Genomic DNA, 24836 nt, shown 5'->3' with positions numbered 1-24836 from the left:
AGAATGCTAATTACAGCTCCCCATCCCAGTGAACACCAGCACAAAAATAACATGAAACTATTTGGGTTCCTGATTTTTCAGACCAAATCATTGGTATTTTTCCTCCCTGACTGATGCACTTTTGGAAACTTTCATCCCTGAATACTCAGCTTTTGTTTGTCCAACCTTGTGCACATTTTATACAATACAATACATACAATGCAATAAATCTTTATCTGTGCCACACCCTCAGCATCCTCTGCCAGAATTCCACATCAGACTCCAGGGGGCTTTTCCTGACTTCTTCCTTTTGGATATTTTAATCCCTAACTTTAGTTCATCACTACCCAGCACTGAAGGTCAATATTTGAGTCTGACAGTCATGCACTTAGGAAAATATAGAAATATTTGTCTTTGAATTCGATTTTCCCCCTCCATAATATATCTACCATTTCGAATCAGCTGCTGAAGATAAAACAGAAATTATATTATTAATTTTAATGAAGAAATTGCTTTTGCTTCCAGTATTTTTCAGTCTCTGAAGACATTTGCCTTTGAAATAATTAATTATATTAGTGGTATTTATGGTGTAGTTAAATGTGACTCCACTAAACTTCTGAAAAAAGTAACCAGGACTAAATGAAATAATTAGAATTTCACTCTCTTGGAAATTATTCTCTAACCACGAGTAAATATATGCTATGGGGAATTATTTATTTCCCAAAACAGTACTGTCTATTTACAATTGGGATGGCTGAGTATTATTTGAGGTTTTTTCTGCAAACATCAAGGCTAAGTGCAATCTGCTGAGGTACAACATTTAGAGTGTTGTGTCTTAGATATACTGAATCTGAAAAAAATAATTTTTTCAGTAAAGAATTTTCTGAAAAACATTAAAGGACGCTTAAGTGGTAAATAACAAAACATTCCAGAGTATGAATTTGGCATCCAGGCGCTGATACAAAACTAATGAGCAGATAATCCAATTTTGCAGCTTTGTCATTGTCTGTGAAACATTGAAAGAAAACAAATAAGAAAATGGAGTCATTAAACACACTGAGACAAATTCATTTTTGTAAGTCAAAAATGACAAAGAAAACACATTAGAGGTGAACTTGGTTTTCCCCTTTTTCTTTAAAACTTAACTAAACCAAGATAAAATGGATTTGAAATTGTAATAAAGACAGAAAGGTTTTGCAGAGGGGATGGAAAACTGCTATGTCTCGATTCAATATTACATTATAATTTGATTTTTAATTATTTCCCTTGACTTCTATGAGCTATATAATGAGGTATGATCTTTGAAAATGAATAGTCTAACATCTCTATTTTCTGAAACTACCAATTCAACCCAACTTGCCCTTTTTTATTTCTCTGTTTTCTGAACTAGATGTTAAATTGTGGATGTAATTCAATATTCTGCTAAATTTAATACGCTAATTTTGTGAAGAGACCTTATCTCTCCTAATCACTTATGCATTTGCATTAATAATATCAAAGACAACCAGGAAATTTAGTCAACAAGCTGTCATTATTTCCCAGTTGGGCTTGGAAATTTAAAAAACCAGGTGCTATATATTCTAAAAAAGTATTATATTAATCTGAGAAAATGTTTTTCTAAATAATCTTTAGCTAAAGTATTGTTAAATATTGCAGCATTTTCGAGCTCTATGATATATATTTATATCAACAAATGCATTATTATTATTAAAATGGATGAAGAAACAAAGAAAGATTTTTCTAATGGTCAGGAAGGTGTTCCAATCTACATCAAGATCCATATTTGAAGGCTGTAAGAAATGTTTTGAAAAAACAATTTGGGTTTTCTATAAGTGGAAAAGCTTACAGAATTCTGCAGTGGGAGGAATATATTTATATTGTACATTTCCAGGAAAGGCAGAGAAATTAATTTGTCTCCATTATTTGCATTCAGATTCTAAAGGCCACGTACAGGTTCAATGAGCTCTTAAATTGGAAATTTCTCTAGAATTATATGGTGCTCATTAAATTGTCTTCAGAATCATTACTATTGAGTTAAGTAATTTAATTGACAAAGTAAGAAGAAATCAGAAATAAGACCTAAAGATGTAACATCCAACATTTCATACCAAGAGGTATTTTAGCTATCAGTATCACAGGAAAATAGGGTTTTTTAAGGATTTGCATTTATCTCGTCAGTGCTCTGCAATCCACTCAAAACATGGAAGCAGACAAATCAGTAACACCCCCTACTACACATACTTGCAGTAAACTACAGTTTATGTGCTGGTTTATGAATTAAAACTTCCAGATACCAAAGAGAAAAAGCTGGGAGAAGGCACGGTAAGACCAGGATTATGGGACGATTATAATTTAAAAATTTCTGTGCTGCCTTTTAAATAAAAATCCAGCATCATCAGCGTTTATAACACATTTCTCACGCTGTGCTCATCACTCTGTCCCTGGCAGGCTGTCCACCACCAGCAGCTCTCTGGGGATGAGCACCAATGGCTCTGACGAGTATTTCCAGTCCACGAACCACGCGGAGCAGACCTTCCGCAAGATGGAGAATTACCTGCAGCAGAAGCAGCTCTGCGACGTGCTCCTGATCGCTGGCGACCAAAAGATCCCAGCCCACAGGTACAGCTCCCAAAATGGAATTTCTGCCTGAAGTTCCCAAAAAGCTGCCTCGATTTAGGAATAGCCTGGTTAGTTATGAATGGAGTTACTCTAATTAGGACTCTAGCTAATCATGTGATCAACCTTTCTGATATATCTATTATTTTAAACACAATGAAATTCCAATGCAAACCGCTGGCGCTGTCCACCCTCTCTTCTTGCTGCTGTCAAACTACAGCAAGATCAGCAGAGAAAAGCTGCCCAGATAAGCACTCTGGGAGATAATTAGATTACTAATTACTCTTTTAACTTCACTGCTCACTGCTGCAGGACTTGACTCCTGTGCTAATTACTAATCGTTTCCGTTGTACATGCAATTCATGACATAATAATGCCTGGATTTTCTGGGGATGATGAGGTAATTTGTTGTCCTGCTGATGCCTTGTGAAGGCTGCCCTAGAACAGAGGCTGGATGGAGCTAAAGTAGGGATTTATTAGGAGGCCTCAATGGATGCACCTTGGGCAGCACAAGAGCCCAGCCAGGGCTGCACCCAAGATGAACCAAAATGGCCCAAAATGTATGACCGCTCACGGGGTCTCTCACTTTTAGAAGTTTTGGTCCATTTGCATATTGGAGTGAATTGTCCAATTCCAGCTTTAGCCCAGGCAGTCCCATCCTGCTTGTTTTTCTCTCTTCAGTTGTTTATAATCTTGGGCTGAGATTTGGATTATGTGTCCTTGGTGCCCAGCTGGAGAAAGAATTGTTTTGTCTCCCTGCTCTGTGCAGAGAGCTCACCATCCCCTCATATGAAGCTTGGACACTAAGGCAACACAAAATCTGAAAAACATAAAAGCAAAAACCTCGAGGCATCTCTGCTAACACTGCCTCCCCTGCAGGCTGGTTCTGAGTGCAGTCTCTGATTACTTTGCTGCCATGTTCACCAACGACGTGCGGGAGGCGAAGCAGGAGGAGATCAAGATGGAGGGAGTAGATCCCGAGGCGCTGAAGGCGCTGGTGCGCTACGCCTACACAGGTGACCTGCTTCTGGAAATTTATATCTAGTTTTGTACATTGATATATGAATTTTCACACTAAAGTTCTGTTTATAGAAATTTACATCTATTTTTTATTCATTAATATATGAATTTTCATACTAAAGTTACGTTTATAGAAATTTATATCTATTTTTGTTCTTTAATATATGAATTTTCACACTAAAATTCTGTTTATAGAAATTTATATCTTTTTTTTCATTAATATATGGATTGTGATGCTAAAGTTATCTTTATAGAAATTTATATGTTTTTTGTTCATTATTATATGAATTTTCATACTAAAGTTCTGTTCATAGAAATTTATATCTATTTTTGTTCATAAATATATGAGTTTTCATACTAAAGTTCTGTTTATAGAAATTGATATATATATTCATTCATCAATATATGAATTTTCACACTAAAGTTATGGTTATAGAAATTTATATATTTTTTGTTCATTAATATATGAATTTTTATACTAAAATTCAGTTCACAGAAATTTATCTGGTTTTTTGTTCACTAATATATTAATTTTCATACTCTGGTTTGGAAGGGAGTTTAAAAAATCTACCCCTGACACCTTCCACAAGACCAGGTTACTCAGAGCTCCGTTTTGGGGCATGTTTTTCCTTAAACAGAATTTTCTTTTTTTTTCTTTTTTTTACCAATCCAGATCAGATCTAAAGCTGTTAAAGTTCCAATGAAAATGTCACAATAATTGTATTCAAAATCCACCAAATCCTGTAAGTTAAAATATCAGTTTAAAGAATCCTTCAGTGAGAAAGGAAAATGAATTTGTGGTGAACCACAGGACATCTCAGAGAAAAGCCAAAGAGCAACAAGGATTAAAATAATGAAAATACAAAGGAAATTACTTTAAATTTTCTTTTTTTTTTTTTGGCCTAAATGACAACTCCTCAGGTATCCTGGAGTTAAAGGAAGACACCATAGAGAGTTTGCTGGCTGCTGCCTGTCTCCTGCAGCTCTCCCAGGTCATTGAGGTGTGCTGCAACTTCCTGATGAAGCAGCTCCACCCTTCCAACTGCCTGGGGATCCGCTCCTTCGGGGATGCCCAGGGCTGCACCGAGCTCCTGAAGGTGGCCCACACCTACACCATGGTAAGGGGAACAGCTGGCAGCTTTGCAGTCACAATTACATACAGAAATATCACTTCTGCTGTTCCCCACTTCAGAGTTTTGCCCTGTAGAAAGGCAGCCTCAGTGAACTTAAATTTGCGGTACGAGCGGTACCTGCTCCTGCCAAAAATTGTAACAGAGCCTTAGCACGGCTCACGTCCAGAGACAAACAGTAATGGGCCACCCTCATGCCTTTGATTCCACACACAGAAAACCCTAAAGCTGATTTTAAGGTGAGACACGCATAAAAAGAGTCAAAATAAAGAATGTATTGGAAAGATTCCGAATGCTAAAAAGAAGCACGTCCCTGACTGGAACATAATCCTCCTCTGGCTCAAAGCAAGAAATGAATATTCAGAGCATGGGAAACAGAGAAGTGAGATAACTTGCTATGAAACCAAATGGAGGGATAAATATTCAGGGCAACAAGATGTGCTATCACAGCTTAAAACACACAAAAAGAATGGCAACTGCTACAGCTAAATAGATATAAAAAGAGCTACTTGCTAGGAGACCCATGGCAGCTTTCTGCTTGAAATGTGAGGGAGAAGTCAGAGGTGGTTTAGAGGCTCCACGATGCTGAGAGCCCTGCAGCAGGGGATGCTGCACCTGCTGGAGGAGGCCCTGTCACAGCAATGAAAGCTTTGTTTAGCAGCAGTCACACCCCCTTTGCATTCCCAAATTTGAAATGGGGCATTTAAGATAGAGGTTTGCCCAGCCTGTGTAAAATAGTGTTGTCCTTGCTGCTCCAAACCTTTTTACACTCATCCAAAATCAGGAAATCCCCCTCTGCTGTTGCTTCTTTCCTCCCACCAGTGTGAGAATGTGGGGGGCAGCTTCAGGAATTTAAAATTATGGTTCAGATTTCTGCAAAACTGAAATAAAATCATAGGGTTGGATTGATGATTTTATGACAGTAAGAGATGTTGAGACAATAAACAACAAAGAGATTATGACAATAATTTTTGTCTATAGTTTTTAAAACATTTGAATCCTCCAATCTTTCCCACAAGTTAAACCTCTATTTTTTTTTTGAAACCCTGTGTCACAGATTTGAGAGTTAAGTCATTAAGAACCTCCTAAAATGAAAGATCATGATGACTCTGTGACACTCAGCAGCACTGGACATAAGTTTGATATTATTTTCCTTGAAAACAATTTCTACCACCTCCTGTCCTTGCATGGAACAGACTGAAAATGCTGAACCACATTTGCTACTGACAGCTTAGAAAGAGAGGAGGAAACTGCACCTCTGAAATAAAAATCTATTTCAAACCCTTGCAGTGATATTACAAAAATACTTTGGAGAACAGGAGATCCTAACAGTGCACAAACACATGAACATTGTGAAGGGGGATAAATAAAACTTTCAGGTTTGTTTCATGTTGGTGAAAACATGGAATTAGGGGAAAGGCTAGAAAGTTGTCCTGTAAATATAGAGCCCATTGCCTTTTCTCCTGTAAACACCAGATCCATTCAATAAAACCAGACACAATGGGGACCTTCCCCTGCAATATTTTGGCCACTGAGGCAGAGTATTAACAATTTCCTGCCTGGTATCTTTTCGTGCAGATAGAGCTCGTTCTGATAAACAACTTGGGCTATATTTGTAACTAGAAGTGGACTGGCCTTCCTGTCCCTGTTCCCTGAATGTCACAAATATTAAAGCAGGATATGCATAACAGACCAAAGTTGACATCTCCTTTAATCACTGATACTTCTGTGTTTGCATCCTGGCTACACTTGAAAAGAGTTACAGAAAGTGAAGAAACTGCTGGAAACAAAAAATAAAGTATCAGTTACTAAAATTTCTTCAACTGCCCTATTTCAACCTGGTTCCTAAAGAAGATATATTAATTATAGGAAATACAGAAATAGAAATTCTATTTCAAATTCAGTCATGAATTTCTACATGGAAGTAACATAACCCCCTCTCTCTCTTCATCAAATTTCTTTTTTCCTTTGGAATTTGATAAGGAAAGAGATAGTATATATATTTATATCCTATATATTGATATCAACACTGATATTGTTGTAACTCAATTGTACAATATATTTTTAAAATGAAAAATAATTCTATGAAAGACCCTAGGTATTTAACACATGTGGTCACTTCTGGAGTTGGGGAGTTTTATCACAGCAGTAGCTAAAAGGCTGAGAACCCTTCCTTGGGATTTATCCAACTTTGTATTGCCCAAACAGTGCTGTTGGAAAAGTGAGCTGAGTTTCCTTTGCTGGATTTTCTTGCCCTAAGAGCACAGTCACACAGCCAACAGCTGGCACAGCTCATTGCAAAAGGATTGGAAGGTTTTGGTTTATTTGGCTGAAAACCTTTGAATCTGCAACAGAAGGGACACATTTTATTTGAGTGCCCACTTGGCATTTCTAAAATGCACATTTTATCTTCAAATAGTATTTCTTTCAAGCCACAGAGCTAAGATCACACTGATGAACGAAAGTGCCAGTGGCAAATCCCTAAGCCAGGACAAAGACATCTGCAGCAGGATGGTGTGAGAATGAGCATTATTCCTCAGTTCTGCAAGAATAGGGCAGCAAAAAGCAACAAAAATTTCCTTTAAATGGTAGAAGGACATTCAGTGGTCTTTAGAGCATCCACAGCATTTCTCCATCTTGTGGAAGGAACAGGACTGAAATATTCACAAAGCCTACATTATCTAAGAAAAACTTATTTCTACCTGTGAAAATCACCAGTGCATTCGAATCTTCTTTTATTTTTAGGAACACTTCATAGAAGTAATAAAAAACCAGGAATTTCTTTTGCTCCCAGCTAATGAAATTGCCAAGCTCTTGTCTAGCGACGACATCAACGTGCCGGACGAGGAGGCGATTTTCCAGGCCCTGATGATGTGGGTGAGGCACGACCTGCAGAACCGCCAGCGGGACCTGGGGATGCTCCTGTCCTACATCAGACTGCCCCTGCTGCCACCCCAGGTAGGAATATGAAGGGTTAACTCTGCCAGCTGAAATGCCTCTCTTGGGCATCCTGTAGGCAGAGAGGAGAGCTTTGTGGAAAGGGTCTGGCTGGGACTGGAGATAATTGGTATTTTTTCACCCTTTTAAATTTTATTGATGATATAGGATATATATCTTCATTGTTTTTAAGCACAGATGAAAATAAATCCTCCAGTGCCAGTGTGATTATCAGGCTCAGAATTACCTCTAAAAAATGCCAGTCTATTCCAAAAGCCAAGTGTTCCTTCCTTGGGTTGTAATAATTCTCCTCTAACAGAACAGCAATTTAGATAACATGCAAAGATAATTCTTCAGATTTATCAAACTGCAGGACAGATAAGCCACAATGCTTCTTTCTTTATTACCATAAAAAGCAGACAAATATAAAAGGGCCTAAATTATTGCTGACAGTTCTGAGCACTGACATTACTTGTCCCTTAATTCTGAAAAAGACAATTCATCCATCAAGTTCCAGAGCTGGACAGTCTGTTTTACAGAAAGGTGACACTGCTGTGTCTGTGCCATAGAGGAATCTTTATATTTCCTCAAAACTGCATATAGAATATTGAGACTGTCAGTCAGGACACTTTATGAATCTGCATGACTGATGCTGCAAATATTCTACCTTGAATAACATATAAAAGTACCATACACACTTAATTTTAAATACATTTAGTATCTTCTAATATTCACAGAGATGTCCAGTACTCTGTGGTAGATTTATTTACTCATGTGAGTTTTGTATAGAGGAGTATACAGTATATGCAATACTACAAATTTCTGATTTGAGCCTTTTCTAAGAGTTAAAAGAAAGAGGTAGGAAAAAATTAATCAAAGCCATCACACTCACAGACTTTTCCCCTGCACCTTTATATAGTTTTGCTTGCATCAAAGCAGAATTCCCAGCAAAGCACAAGAGAGTGGTGAACTTAAAATGAGTATTTGTAGCTACAAATACTTTAATTATTCAAGTACATGCAATTTTAATGATTTAGCTGTATATCAAGATGCTTTTCTCTCCTATTTCTTAGCTACTGGCTGATCTAGAAAACAGCCCAATGTTTGCAGATGACCTTGAGTGTCAGAAACTTCTGATGGAGGCCATGAAGTACCACCTGCTGCCAGAGAGACGCTCCATGATGCAGAGCCCTCGAACCAAGCCCAGAAAATCCACAGTGGGTGCCCTTTATGCTGTGGGAGGCATGGATGCCACCAAAGGTAAGCCCACAAGTTAATTTGATTGGATTAATTAATTGTATTACAGACACCTAGGGAATATATGACATTTAGTTAAATATTTCCCATAGGAAAACATCAATTTAGGGGTAAAAAAGAAGAAAATAATCACATAACAGAGTCCTACCTGTCAGGAATGCTTTCATCTTGCAAGAATCACATTTGTAAACAATTAACTCATATTTAGGTGCAGACTAAAGAAGTTGGAATCATATGGTGATTTTTAAGATTAAACTTGGTATGAATTTTTGCAAAAAATAGTTGAAATTACAAATCAGAAGGAAAATTAAATATTTAAAATGTTTCAAGATTTGTTTAATATTGAACCTTGTGGTCTATATTCTGACAAATTAAGAAACTTTGATTTCAAAGAAGCAGAAAAATAAAACCAAAAGCTTCACTGAACTACAGAGAACTCTTACCTAATGCTTATAAATCCTTATTAGAACATTTCAGGTGGAAAGATTTATATTTTTCATGAATGCAGCTTTTTCAGGATTTCAAACACAGTTGTTTTTTTTTTTTTCCAGGTTTGTAGTCGAAAGTTAATTATTATAAATATATTCCAGTTTCTATTATTTGATTTTCACAGCTGCAATCGGGTTACAGCTTTAAACATTGCACTATTCTATTTAGGAGGCAGAATATCAATTTTCTCCAGGAACCTGAACTTCAAACCCACAGCTTGGAGCCAGAGAACTCTAATTAGTTTAAAGTCTAGCAACTTGCAGCACAGAATTACTTTTAGCTGTGTGAGTTCACTTTTAATAGCATCACAAAGAGGATAATCCATTTCATGGTTTACAAAAAGCTGCTGACGACTGATTTTTCCTCACATGAGAGACCTTGCAGAGCTACCTCCCTATCTCTGCAATCAAATCAAGTGCAGAATACACATTCATCCAGCACAACACGAAAACATTCATTCCTAGGACAATTTAGCAAATTGGAGTTAATCTGCTGCAATTAAGCAGATTCATTAGTGATACTGAGTATTTATGAATTATATCAGACAATCAGGTAGTCTTTAAAGTATCTTCTCCTAAAATAAAACCACAATTTTCCAATAATTTTTTTCCTAGCAAAGAAGGGGCTATTTCAGTCAACATCTGCACTTCCTCTTGGTGCTTACTCTTACTTCTTGCCTTGGAGTGAAGCCAATTGTTTGCACTTTTGCCTTTTGATGGGTCAGAAGAGCAGCACTTCCTCTCCTCCTGCTGTCCTGCACAGCTCTGGCTCAGATTTGGGGTCTGGGAGATAAAGGAACAGCAGAGAGAGACCAGGATGCCCTGGAGGAGCAGCTCTGAGCAGGGAGCATCTCCCACCCCTGGCAAGAACACACTGCCTGTGATAAAGGCAGACACCAGGCAGTGCCAGCTTTGCCTTTGTGCTTATCTCAGGTGCAATACCAAGACAAATCTCAAATTCCAACGATCAAAAGAAGATCAAAGAGGTACTTTTGGACCGGAATTTTGAAGAATGGGGAAGTGCCTAAACCGCGTTAGATTTTGTGACTTTCAAATCATGGAGCCTCTGTAAAAATTACAGCCCACAGGGTATGGCTGAACACACTTAAACCTGACTGCATTTTCCCCGTGCTGTAGTTAGTGTGAGAGATTTCCTTTGAAGTGGAGAACTTTGGGGCACTCACATATTAACATAGAATAAATGAGGAAGAATCAAAGCAAAGAGCAGCAAACAGAATGACAAGATGGAAAGAACAGGCAAAGAAACCCAGCTGCGCTGAATAAAGGGGGGAAAACAGAATTTCTGTCTTTTATTGCAGATGGGGCTGGTAGTTTCTTTCTCAACCTATGCCTGTGGAAAAACTTATAGATAAGAGAAAAGACAGCATGAGATAAACTCTTATTTCACTGAATTTTTGGAGTGCATCAGGTGATCTATACCAGCACTCTAAACCAAATCCTACATTTCTTTTTTGCTTTATTGCATGGTTGTTTTCCTGTTGTAAAAATAATTTCTTAGCCACAAACTGCCTGTTGTTATCTCCAAAACACCACTTGTCTGGTCTCAAATCCCAGTCAAGGAACAAGAAATCAGCTGTATTTTCCTCATCTGGATGCCTTTGATTGAGCTGAATTTGAGCTCCAGGGTGCAGTGGCAATTCTGCCTCAGATCTTACTGAGCCGTGGCCTCGCTGTGCTCAGCAGCTCTCAGAGGAGCAATTATGGCTCCTGAGTGATGGTGGGAGCCAGCGTGTGGAGAAGTGTCAGTCTGAATGGCAGAGAGCTCCTGCCTTAGGAAGGGATTCAGGAAAATCTTACTGCAGGACCAGTGACCTGAAAGAAATGGAAAATTTGGCAGGCAGCTGCTGCAGGGCTGCTGCACAGGTGAGCCTCAGGGGAGATACCTGTGGGAAGCAGGTGTGCACTCACACACAGCCCTGCCTCCTGCCTGACTCCATCCTCAAAGGGAAAAGAGCCACGGGACTGCTGAAGGTGCTTCTCCAGTTCCTCAGACAGATACAGGGTGGTTTTAATATCTCTGACACTTCAGGCCCAAACGTGGTTAAAGAGTAGATTGTTGTGAGGCACTGTATTCATACAGAATATAAAGAAACCCCAAAGCAAACCCACAAACCCCCTACTCTCATGGTATTTAAGCAACAGATTTAACTCGCCTCCAAAATCTGCAGTGCTACAAAAAGTGACACAATTTAATTCTCCATTTCTTGCCACCAGTATATTCTCATAGACTTGCCAACCATGTATGCAATTAATGCAGTTTTCTCATTAGCTCTCACATGAGAACAGAAGTGTGGGAGTCCACTTGGTTCAAAAAACGGAGGGGGAGATGTGGGAGTCCAGGGCATCCCTCTGGCTGCCCTGGCAGGTCTGGGACCCTGGCAGGGGTCAGGAACCCCCTGGACAGAGACCCCAGAGACACTGGCTGTGATCTCTGGCCATGGAAAAGAGTTTGCAATCTTACAGGATGAATTACCAGCTCTGAGTGTTTGATATAGGTAATAATTAAGTGTGGCATGGGTGCAAAAGTAAAATTTTAGGATTCTATATAAGGGGTCAAAAGGGGTCAAGATGGAGGAAATTGGGTGTGCCTTGTCCTTTTTCTCCTTCTTCATGCCCTCCATGTCTCACTGTGGTGTTGGCATTTTTCTGTTGGTTCAGGCTGGGGACACACTGGCCAACATAGGTGACAGATATTGGCACGTTATTGTAAATCCAGCCCAGGGAGTTTCTGGTATTTAATGTTTGCAACATCCCACTGAGGGCAGACCTGCTGCAGGTCAGACAGAACATGTTATAGATAAGCAAGAATAAACAACCTTGAAAACCATCACAGATGATTTACAACTTCTTTGGCAGTGGGGCTGAAAGAGACTTTCTATAATCTCGGAATCATCAATACCACAGATTCTGACACAGAAGTTCCCAGCAACACCTCATGCACAAAATTTCAATATTTTATAATTGACTCGTGTTTTGAGCTGGCTGCTGCCTGCTGGGCACTGCTCCCTGCATGTCTGTATCTGTTTTTCACAGGCACCACCACAATTGAGAAATACGACCTCAGGACCAACAGCTGGATCCAGATTGGGACCATGAATGGCCGGCGGCTGCAGTTTGGGGTTGCAGTGATTGACAACAAGCTCTACATCGTGGGGGGCAGGGATGGGCTCAAAACCTCCAACATCGTTGAGTGCTTCAACCCTGTCACCAAGGCCTGGACCGTGATGCCCCCGATGTCAACGCACAGGCACGGCCTGGGTAAGAGGGGCTGTGCCTCTGCAAATGCCTCCCTGCACACACAGCGGGGTTTGGTTGACCCCAACACTGCTGAGAAAACTTCTAACAGCATTCAGTGACACGCAGCAATGTTTGCAGGGGATGTTTCTCAAAGAGAGATTTGCCCATTGCCATAATTTTATGGTTTTATTCAGTATTCACCTAACTAGCACTGGTCTTCCAGGGTTAATTTTGCTGATAGGAAATTCCAAAATATAAGCTATAGTGAAAATAACTTCACATGATTTAATGGTCAAAGGATACGTTTATAATACAATAACAACCTGATTTTATTTTATTTTTTTTTAATTATGAATTAAGCCCAGAGGTATCAACCACCTCTGTAACTCAGAGCAGGGCATTACCCACACTGAAGAAAACAGTGTATGGAAATAAATACAACTTCACCAGTTCTAATGTTGTAATTACAAGATGTTTTACAAAGTTCTGCCATGGCTTAATATCTATGGGTTTTTTACTGCATATGAAATCTAGAATTTATTTCTAGAACTATAAAAAATAAGGCTAAGTTTACAGATTGTAACAGAAGGAATATGATGATTTCTGAACAATTTATATATCCCAGGCCTTATGAAAAAACTGGCTTCTCTGAAGTTACAGAAACAGGTATTGCTTAAAATCATCAGTAATTTCAAATGCCATCGAATATTTTTATTTTTATGGAAAATAGAGGAAGATTGATCCAGAATTTTTTGGCAAACCATTGTGGCCCATGTCACCTTCTCCACTGCTTGACAGAGAAAGGGTTGTGTAGGGTTCTTACTAGCTGGAGCAGAAAATTTATGAAACCAAATACTAGTAGGTGGCAAAGGGGAAGAAGACCAAACAGATGAAATAATTTGCATTGAAATCTGTATAATTCCTGACTGCAGGGGCATAATTCTCCCCAGCAAGTAGGTCACAGCCATAAATTGGAGTGCCCAAAGTTTGGCTTCAATCTGTGCCTGGCTTACAAAGCTGCCTCACACTTACAGTCCCCATTACCTTCAGGGAGATTCTGTGGAGCTTTTGAAGAAATCAGGCCATGTATATTTAGGCCTGAAAGACAGATTTAGAGAACTTTTAAGCTGCTGGATTGAAATATTTGCCTCACCTAACAAAGGGAGCAAAGAGCAGCAGCTCCCAAAGGGAAGGCACCAAAGCCCTTCTCTGGAGAAGCACAATGGCCCAGGATTTGTCCACACAGAGGTTTGCAGTGGCAGCCAAGCTGGCTCTCCTGTGCCTCAAGGACAGCAGATAGGAGCCAGCTGTTATCCAAAAGGCATTAAAATGTTGTGGTGCTTTAGCTGGTGAGGACAGCCAGCTACCCACCCATCCAGGCTTCGTGCTGGCAGCACTACAGAGCTTCAGCTGGCTCAGAATTGGGAGAGGCTGTTGGTTTGGGCATATTTTTCATTGCCTGACTCGAGTTTTGCCTTTTTGTAGGAGAATAACATCATTTCCCAGTTAGGGACTCAAATGTGTTTCAGAGCAAGGTCACCAGAAGTGAAAGAGATAAAAGTCCAAGACGAGAACATCAGAACTAAAGCAGCTTTCCTATAATCTTTTGGCAAAAGATAATGGTTATTTAGAAGAGCACTGTATATGAAGTGCTTGTTTATCTCTGTTTATTCTTCCAAATGAAAAGGCAGCTTTCAGATCGCTTAATACCAGCCGAAATTGCTTATCTGCACAAAGGGAATTAACGTGCGGAATGAGCTCACCGCTGGTCACTGAAACCAAGAGATAATTTGTCCCTAATTCTGTCTCCCAAGGAGTAGCAATGCTTGAAGGACCAATGTATGCAGTTGGTGGCCACGATGGCTGGAGCTACCTGAACACGGTGGAGCGCTGGGACCCGCAGGCGCGGCAGTGGAATTACGTGGCCAGCATGTCCACCCCACGGAGCACCGTCGGGGTGGCGGCGCTCAACAGCAAGTAAGGCAACAGGAAAACCTCTCTCTGGGCTTTCCTTTGCTTCCTTCCCTGCAAACGCAGCTCCTCACATTTTATTCTCAGGCTCATGGTTATTAATGGCCTCAAGGAAACAAGGAGAAAAATGTAATGCGTAGAAATAAGAAAGGAAAGCCTTTCCTCTGCTGTGTGGTAAATTGATTGCGGGCTTGCAGTCAGGTTGTAAATCATTTCAGCCCTTTTAAATCGTAGCAATGTGAAAACGTTATCACATGCACATCAGAATTTTACCTAGAATATAACATATGGGGATATAAAATCAGCTACTTAAATAAATAGTCTAATTTTATGTTAATATTTTAAAATCATTGTGTCTAAATAGACAATGTTTATGGAAACAAAGTTTTTCCTTTGTCATACAAATTCACAGCCAATTTTTAAAACCTTGAAGTTGCATGGTGTGTTTAGTAGAAAGAAGATGAGTTTATGAATTATGTTTGACTTTATTAGATGAGTTTATTAATTAGGCATTAGCCTCTTATAAATCTTATCCTATCCAGATTTGCTGCACCCTCCATCTCTTGCTTAAACACACAAAATCAAGTGTTAATGTATTTAAACATTCTGTTAAGATGCTAAAGCCACTCAAGCCCTTTTACATGGGAGCAGACAACTCTGTGCATCTTAAAAAAAACCTTGTAAAAAGCCTCAGGTTATGGAAGATATGGTTTGAGCCAACATTTCTTATTTAACCCTGTGGGAAGCTCTTAGCAGTCTGTAGGGGCTGGGAACGCTCAGTTACAGACAGACAACTGCATTTACCTGGAACCTTTTGCCACTGGCTTCCCTGAGCACTTTGGAAATTCCCAGAAAGAGAAGGATAAAAAGCAGAAACAATGATGTCAGCAAAGGGGTATTTGCAAATGGAAGCTGGGGGTTTGCATTCATACAAGGCAGGATTCAAATCACAGCTCAGAAGTCCAAGAGAGGCAGAAGTGCCTCTCCAGGTCCCTGCTGTACCTCAGAGGAAAGGTTCTCAGCAGAAACTCCACCAGAAACTCCTCCTGGTGCCTTCCACAGCAACAACATGCAGGAAACCACTTGGTCAAAGAGGAAATCAGCCTGATCCCGACTCTGTTCTCAATCATTGCTGATACAAACTGTCTCCAGCAGGGCTTAAATCACGTCTGTTAGTCTGCTGATGTAATTTCTGGCACACCAGGAGATCAAATGTCCATCACTCAGTGCTACTGCTGCGCTCCAACCAAGAGAATGCTTCTCCTTTTCCTGTTTCCCTGAACCAAAGCATATTTTTTCCTGTTTAACCACACCAGAAAAGCCTTTACATATCTGTGGAGCAACGCTTTTGGACCAATAAATTGTCCATTGAAAGTATCAGTCAATAATGCTGTATTTGGTCTTTTCCTTGGAGAATGGGAAACACCACTGTGTTTGTAGACATGTTGTGGAAAACAAAGGATCCCAACCAATCACTCTGTATATACAGAGATTTCCTTGCCCTGTGAAAGCTGTGTAAACAAGCAGGCTGTATCAATGGCATGATGTGAAAAGAAAAGAAATCAAAGCCTCAAGTTTTGTATGAATCAGACAATAGACTGCACAACCAAACTCAATTTTATCAAGAGAACAAATATTAGGAGAGAGAGAGCTGGGGATTTTTTATTATTCTAATGGTGAATAAAAGAATCTTCTAGTTAAAATATGCATCAGAGAAGTCTGAAAGCTTTTTAAGTCTCTGGAATAAAACAGGCACTTCTAAAGGAAAATTCAGCTGATCTAGTTTATGTGATTTACTCTGGGCAAGACATTTCCCTAGGTCTCTAATAAGCTGCACTAAATAAATTCAATTTCATGGCAGAAAACAATGACAAGGGTCTGAAAGGGAGCAGAAAAGCCAGCACATTTAAGACCTGAACACACCTTCTATTACATTCCATCTTATTCCAGCAGCATCCCAGTTAGCTTGAGACTGGAAAGAAGTTCAGGCTTTGGAAAATTCATTGACAAAAAGCCAAAACCCCTGATGTTTTTTAGCAGGGATTACCACAATTTATTCCTAAAAATTGCCCCGACATCAGTTGTTTAAATCTCTGTTTGCTAAGTGCCTTTGGGATGAGCAGATATGATGACACAAAATGTTACCTTCTGTCCAGCAGATTTTCTTGAATACAGACTCAGAGGAAAATATATTTACAATATGTTTTATATATGTTTTTGATATATATTCAAGTTACTAAAATTAACTACACAGGAAAAAACTTTTAGTGTAATGTCAAATGTTCTGTAACCCTGTCCCAGAGAATGCTTCCATATGTTTCAAACATATGCAGCATCTTTCAATTCAACTCTTACTATTGGCTCACATTTAGAGAACCTGACATGAATTTTTAAGCTTCATTTTCATACGTGGCTGCTTGAAGTGAAGAATGTAACTTCATCTAACATGTTTGCCTTTGAGCAAAGGAAGTTCCAGGGCGCAGCAAACAATGACAATTTTGAAGTGGTCTGAGTGAAGTCAGCCAGACAAAGTTCTTATTAGTGGGAGAATAAAGACTGAAATAGTTTCTGTGTTTGTGGGTTGCTCTCCCAGGCTGTACGCAGTTGGTGGGCGAGACGGGAGCTCCTGCCTGAAATCCATGGAGTGTTTTGATCCTCACACAAACAAGTGGAGTTTATGTGCCTCCATGTCCAAGAGGAGAGGTGGTGTTGGTGTGGCCACCTACAATGGGTTTTTGTACGCCGTGGGAGGCCACGATGCTCCTGCTTCCAACCACTGCTCCCGCCTCTCCGACTGCGTAGAGAGGTAAGAAATTATTTTGCTTTTTTCCTTTTCTGCTTACTTCCTGGGAAGGGATTCTAGAATAAATTCTCTTCACAATTGGAATGTTGTGTTTGTAAAATATATTATGCCTTTTTTAAATAATATTTTGAGCAAGAATAACTGATTTCCAATACTTTTGTGATAACAGAAGTATTAAACCTCAGCAGCAAATTCCTCCCTTCTACCTGAGCTTCCTAAGAGCCAGGTAAAAACAACTGAAGTAGTGAGACAAATTCAACATGTGTCCTTTCTATTTCTCAAATGCCAGAACTCAGGTTTAGGCTGCTTTTGCCATGTGCTGTAGGAATGAAACACTTTTCGGTTGTTCTTCCAGTAATTTGACTGATACTGATAAAAGTTGTAAAAATATAAGAAATATCACAGAGTCTTGTCATTTGGGGTAAAGAAAGGAAAACTTATCAGGTGTTAAACCCTGCTGTGAACAGCAATGGCCAAATTTTGTTCTCAGTTAGATGGGGTACAGCAGGAATTACCTGGAATTCACTGCAATTTATATTGGAATAGATCAGAAGTAAAATCAATATTAATGTAAGATGTTGCCACAAATTTCACACATTTCTCATTTCATGTGAGAAACTTAGAGCTACTACACAAGATATTTGACTTCTTTTATAGTAAATATCTCTGAAAACGTTAATTCTGACAATAAACAAAAAACCAAAAGCTTTATGGAGGAAGAAAATGATAAACTATTGAAATTAACTTTGCTGAGTCAACTGGTGGCCATACTATCATTTCCTCAGGTCCCATTTGTGCTTAAAATATATTCATGGCTTAATGTAATTGAAATGGAGAGATTGTAGTCAAAAAGTGAAAACAGGGGTATTTTCTGTGTGCTTGAAGGCCCCTCTAGTGGCTAAATCAAAAACTGAATCACATCTCAGTTGTACTCATACAACAACGAGTACAACTGAGATGTGATTCAGTTTTTGATTTAGTCACTAGAGAAAACAAATGAAATCAGCAGGATATTCGTGAGAAAACAAGCGAATATCAGCAGTTTAAACCTGAATCGTGTCTCTACCATGCATTATTCTGATTTTGATCCCCACACTTCCTAGGTACGACCCCAAAACAGATGCTTGGACCACCGTGGCCCCTCTGAGCGTGCCCCGGGACGCGGTTGGGATCTGTCCCCTGGGGGACAGGCTCTACGCAGTGGGGGGCTACGATGGCCACTCCTACCTGGACACCGTGGAGTCCTACGATGCTCAGAACAACGAGTGGACAGAGGTAATGGGAACACAGGGGATGTGATCCTCAGAAAGGACAGGGGCTCTTCCCGTGCCAGAGTCCAGCACATCCCTCTGGCTGCCCTGACTGGCTCCAGACCCTGGCGGGGGGCTCAGAGACCTTAGCAAGAAGTCAACAACACCTGTGGCTTTGATTTTAGCCCATGGAAAAAACTGTCAACTTGGTATGAGGAATTACAAACCACAAGGGTTTGACTAATATAATAGTTGAGTTAACACAGGGTGTAAAAGTAGAATTTTGGAGCTTTTAGACTACAATTCAGGGAGGTCAAGATGGAGAGATTTTGACGTGTCCTGGCCTTCTTCTCCTTCCTGTCCTCCATGTCTTGCTCTCATGGTGACACTTTTCTATTGGTTTAAGGTAGAGACGCACTGTCCAACATAAGTGATAGATATTGGCACAATATTGTAAACATAGTACACGTAATTTTTTATATAAGATGTAAATGCCACCTGAGGCAGCATGGAGAATGCCATGACCTTCTTGCTAGATGGAGCTCAGCAGGTCAGAGAAAGAATGTTCTAGATAAGGGAAAATAAACAACCTTGAGAAGCCCACCCTACGCATTTCAGACTCCTTCTTTGGCTGCAGGGTAGGAAACGAGGACTTTTAGACTCTTGGGGTCATCCTGACACCACAGACCCTGAGATTCCTGCAGCTAGGAATAATTCCACCTAAATAACCGCGAAATTATCGCCAGTTTGGTGAAAAGCGACACATCGGGATGCAGCAGTACTGTAGGTGGGCTTAAATAAAATATCAGTTCCCTCTCCTGAAAGATAACCACGTAAAACCTTTCAGACTGAGGGGTGGAGGGAATGCATGAGCAAGCAAACCAGCTTGCACAAATCACTGGGTTTTAAGTGCTTAAATTCAGTGTTGGTAGATCTTGTGTGTTTGTCAGCCATACCCTCCTCTGGAGGCACCTCCAGACTTTGATATTTATGGCCCCCCACACTGAGGCCAAGAGGAAATCCCTGCACTGCTAAGATCCTTTTGCAGCCACACAGTCCCTGGTTTTGGAATACTGGATGAGAAGATCTTTTGAACATGTGAAGGGGACAACTCCACACTGCACCTTGAATTTTGCCAAAAAGCTCAGATTGTGTTTTCACAGCTTAGTTAAACTTAATTTTTTTAGCATTACATCAGTTTGAATAAACAAATTGCTCTCCTGTTAATCTGAAAGTAATTTCTTCTCATCCTATCCATGGATGCTACTAAAAATGTTTCCTCCTTTTCCTTTTTCCTTTTTCTTTTCCTTTCTAGGAAGTTCCTGTCAACATTGGCAGGGCTGGAGCATGTGTTGTTGTTGTGAAGTTGCCCTGAGGACTGTAAATTTTTATGAAACTGAACTGAGTGGAGTCTCAGAAGTCAAGAAACATTTCCAGGACAGTACAGACTGCACACACCTGAGCAGCCCTCCCTTACAGACAATATTTATCCCTGAGCCATCACACCATTACAGCACAGAAGTGTCTTCCTGCATCACAAAAATGAGAAAACTTTGCAGAAGTGAATTACTTTGTTATGCCGTTATGCCTAATATGTAAAATCCAGTAAAATGGTTTAAATGTTTGAATGGTTCAGGTTTGTTACAAAAGTGTATCTATTATTTATAATTTGCAGCAGTGAGAGATGTGCATAAGATTTCAAAAACTTTTTTCCTTTCTATGTTATCAAGAATGCTACAGTTTATAAAAACAGCTTTTATATTTTAAGTACATGAAAATTACTATGAAACACCTTTACCAGGGAGCTGCACAAAAAGAAATATTTGCTCCTAAATATTACTGTCAACAGAATATTCTCTGCAGAAGTAACTTAATTTCTATAATCAGAAATTAATCAAAATCAAATTAGAGAGTCAGATAATTTGTTTGTTCTTTACCATCCAGCACTGCTAGAACTGTGGCAGAATATCCATTTTAAGCAGTGCATTGAATAGAGTAGTAGGGTTAAGGTACCTTTATCCTATTGTGTGCCAACAGAAAGAAATCTCTCTTGTCAAAACATAATGCAAATATAATTTGCAATAATTTTCAGTGCATAGATTTGTGATATTTTAATGCTGCTCTGTGTGTCAGGTTACTCATGGATTTCTCTTTGCCCACGAACCATCTGTCAGTATGTGTTAAACTCATCTGACTATTCTTGGGATAATAACCATGCATCAAATTTTAAAACAATCACACAATTACATTCCTTGGATATAACTTACAAAATGAAATTTTTATATCATATTGATATGACAATCTTTGACCTCAGCTGAAGATTACCAGCTTTCTCTCATGTACAGTAGAAAAATGGTAAGGAAAAAACCACTCCCACTGTGTAACACTGGATACCATCTCTGTAAACATGCTTATGTTCTACCTGGAATTTGTGGAATGATAAAAATCAAGAACAAACAGGGAAAGGATCACCTGAAAACAGCACATAGTATTCCACATGCATGATATCTTCTTTTTGCGTGCCAATTTCTACTGTTTTGCTTTAATTAAATTTTTTATAATTTCAAATGCTGAAAGTGTATTCTAGAAAAAAAGAATGTATGTAAGATATTCTATGCTGTAAAGCACAATATTTGGTCAATATCCACCTCAGTGTTTGTTATGTTGTTGTTTTGTCAGTATCAGAAAATTCAGGACAGAGACAAGGATCTCTGAATGTGTAGGCCAACTTTCTTGATAGAATACTGTGGTTTCAGATTTTAGCAATATGCTATTTTAAAACAAATTTATAGTATTAAACCTATTGAATGCCTCTAAAGAAAAAAATATCATAAGCATATTTATAAAAAGAAGAACATTTTTAACTTTAAAAATCAATTATGTTTATATATAGCATGCTACATTCAAATAAACTTTACTTTCTCTGCTAAGAAAATTTGGATTATATTTTAACAACTCTGCGGTTTTAATTTGCATCCTTTCAAAACCAGAAGATGCAGAAGCAGCAATCTCATTTTTGTACTCTAAAATAACAAAATATTCACAAAGACCTCCCTGACAAGTAAATGGGGAATGAACCCTAAATGGGCTCATGGGTTCCAGAAGTAACATCAGAAGAAGGAAATATTTTAATTTCCCAGCAGATCAAGACTGAAGCAAACACAGGGGGCCAAGCACGGACAGAGATTCTGCCCAGTGGCGCTGGGGAGGGGAGGTGGGTGCTGTTCCTCTCCCTGTCCACAGGGAATCTGTCTGTCCACCTACCCAGAACATCTTCTTGCAGCAAACACTAACTTTTAAACATGAATAATAACAATTCCAACATTTCCCCCCATTCTTTGCCATCCTCCTTTGGTCCTGCAGCAGCCATGTACAATCTTTTATATGAATAAGGATTTGTGTGGATGCAGGGTGAGGGTCACTGATGCTTTTCACTCAGGCTCTAAATCATGGTTTTCTTCTAAACCAGCACATCTCTGCTGCCAGCAGCCACCACAGCCCCATGTGTTTGGAGAACACTGGTACTGAATGCTCATTTTAAAAATTCTAATATAAAAATTATACAAACAATGTGCAATTGATGCCAACATCAGGACAGACTGACAATGCCAATGGGCCTGACCCACTGAGCCTTGGCAGCGAATTTGAAGTTTTCTTGGGAAAAAGAAGTCAGAAGCCTCAAGTGAGAGAAAGCAGCCATGGCTCCTGAGCCAATTGAGATATCTATAAATAAAAATCCATCTCCAAAAACCTGTTAAAGTCTATAGTACCTTAATCCAAACACAGAATATTTGAGAGAAGACACAGAACTCCCCTACAGAACACCCCTGCCTTTGTCCCCTCCTCAGCTTGCAAGTTTTATTAAATGCTCTATCAGTAAACAAGACATGAAACACTTAGGGAAAACACTTAGATATAAACAATCCCCTTAAATATCTCTCGAAACACACCCTGCCATTTCTGTAATTTAATAAAGGCTCAGAAGGAGTATTAGAACACTTCTTGCATTTCTTTACAGCTCTCTAAAGAAATCGTGTCATGAGGTTTGCTTATGTAAAAAATAACACAAGGCAGAAAAAATATGTCACACTTCTAGCTTGCAGAAAGCAGCTCCATTTATCAGTTTAATAAATTCAGTAGCTCTTCCTAGCATGAGCCACAATCTCTGAGGCAGAGCATGTGAATATTTGCATGTTTGTGTCTCATTTCTGTGGCTAGGCTGCAGCAACAAGTGTACTTCAATTTTAACTTTAAGGCTGCATCTTGTTATAGAAACAACACCAAGATAAATACAGGTAGGGGGAAAAGGGAAAGGATGGAAAGGATATGGTGGGTTTAGTACTGAACTTTAAGGGTTTTGTTTTGTTTTTTTCCATATTATTTGTACAGCAGTGAAAAACCATGTGAAAGGAAACCAGCACTCCACAAAAGGAAATTTGTCTCGTAACAGGAAGGTGGAAGGAAGGAAAGCAAGAGAATTTGAATGTTTGGGTGATAACTCTACATGTTAACCCTGTTTCTGTCTAGTGGGAGATCTTCACGCCAAGAACATAAGCCCAGAAAAGTCCTTCCCACAACTTACCAGTGATACTTGGAGAAAAGCAGTATTAGAGTTATTTACAGCTGTTACAATAAAAATAGATTATTTTCCTGATAGAATATAACTTTTAATTTCTTGCATAACACAGCTACACTAAGCCACAACCTCAATTGATCATTTCTGGGTGTCTTCAAATTGTACAAACCAAGGAGTGAAGAGCCTACATTCAGAGTTTATAGGAATTTAATAAGGATTTACTCAATCCAGGCAGCAACATGAGATTTTTTTCCCTGACAGGGTCACACATACTACATTTTCCACATGGGATATTCCAGTGTGGATTTCCTTAGAGCTGACTGATGTTTGCCCATTAATTTTTCCCTAAGGGCACACATGAAACTCTTAGATCCATCTCTTAATAATGAGTCCTCTTCCTCAGCACATTGAATAAGACTTTTCTCATGCCCCAGCCCTGAGCACTGGGGGTTTGAGCGAGACTCCGGCTCAGCTCAGGCTCGGTTTGCCATTCAGGCTCTGCTCAGAAGATGGTGCTATGTGACAATTTTTGGAGAATCCTGGCTCTTTGTAAGAGAACACGAGGTTACCTTGTAGTAATATTTATCCTCGATATATAAATCCACTCTTTAACACTCTCAAGAGCCTCCTCCATTTGTTAGTGGAGCTGCCTTATGGATCTGCTGCACACACAGACACTGCTGAGCTCCTCAGGAAAGTTTGGAATCAAAGTTACCGAGGCACACAAAGCCCCTGCTGTAAATATTCCCACAGCCCTGCTGCCTGTCCTGCCTTTTGGCACATGGAAATCTGTCACTACAGGACACGTGAAAGCACGACGTGAGCCACCTGCTATTTGCAAGGTAAAGAAGGAGGTTTATTTTCTGACTCCAACTTTTATACTTTTCCAAAGGTGACAGTGGATTGGAGAGTGAACGTGCCACCTCTCCAATGACATTGGACAAACCACCAGTACATCAACTTCCTCCACCCCCATGAAGGAATGCAAAACAATATGTTGTTTATAGAAATTGTGTGGGAAAGTTTTCTAAGAGAATGTAAACTCAGAAAGCTTTAGAAAATCTTAAGGATCAGGGCAACAGAAATCAAAAGCTGTTCGTGTTTGATTTTGCCGAGCTCAAATCATGGAACCCATTTCTCTGGCCGCAAAGGTCGGGATGCAGAGCCAGCGATGTGGGCAGGTGGATGAAGAGAAGGGTTTGTTTTGGTCCATTAGCCCATCGAGCAGTCAGGCAGCCCCCAGCACCCACCCCTGACTTCATCCAGACGTTTTCAAGCTGCAGTTCCTGATGTGGGGTAAAACTGCACAGCTCTGCCATTTACAAATGCACCCGACACGTCCATAGGTCTTAAAAACATCAATAAAATAGATTAGAAATAGAATAGAAAAAGGTTTTTGCCCTGTTTGCCCTTTTTCCATACTAGGATAGTCATGAAACAGAGCCAGAGGTGAATACAAGTGTGTTTTACATGAAAGATAGGGAAACTTCATACAGTCCTGACAATTCTTTTTTTAGGGGATAAAGCTTCATCCTTCCACAGGAGCAGGGA

At 39.5% G+C, this 24836-nt stretch overlaps 1 protein-coding gene across 2 annotated transcripts in view; it reads left to right on the top strand.

Annotated features, from left to right (window-relative positions):
• KLHL4 (kelch like family member 4) overlaps nt 1-21644 on the top strand; it is a 74764-nt gene extending 53120 nt beyond the window's left edge. For both annotated transcript variants that reach the window (XM_085570455.1, XM_021531416.3), the window contains 10 exons: nt 2428-2598; nt 3475-3611; nt 4537-4733; nt 7491-7703; nt 8756-8942; nt 12482-12706; nt 14500-14662; nt 17250-17462; nt 18563-18734; nt 20025-21644. In XM_085570455.1, coding sequence (XP_085426581.1) covers nt 2428-2598; nt 3475-3611; nt 4537-4733; nt 7491-7703; nt 8756-8942; nt 12482-12706; nt 14500-14662; nt 17250-17462; nt 18563-18734; nt 20025-20084 — 1738 coding nt within the window. In that variant the 3' untranslated portion in view covers nt 20085-21644. The remainder of the gene's footprint in view (nt 1-2427; nt 2599-3474; nt 3612-4536; nt 4734-7490; nt 7704-8755; nt 8943-12481; nt 12707-14499; nt 14663-17249; nt 17463-18562; nt 18735-20024) is intronic.
• Nucleotides 21645-24836: the final 3192 nt, after the last annotated feature.

This window comes from Lonchura striata, chromosome 4A (assembly GCF_050655825.1).
Source record: "Lonchura striata isolate lonStrDom1 chromosome 4A, ASM5065582v1, whole genome shotgun sequence".
Lineage (NCBI taxonomy): Eukaryota > Metazoa > Chordata > Aves > Passeriformes > Estrildidae > Lonchura > Lonchura striata.
The sequence above is the reverse complement of the archived record's forward strand: the minus strand, read 5'-3'. Positions and strand labels throughout refer to the sequence as shown.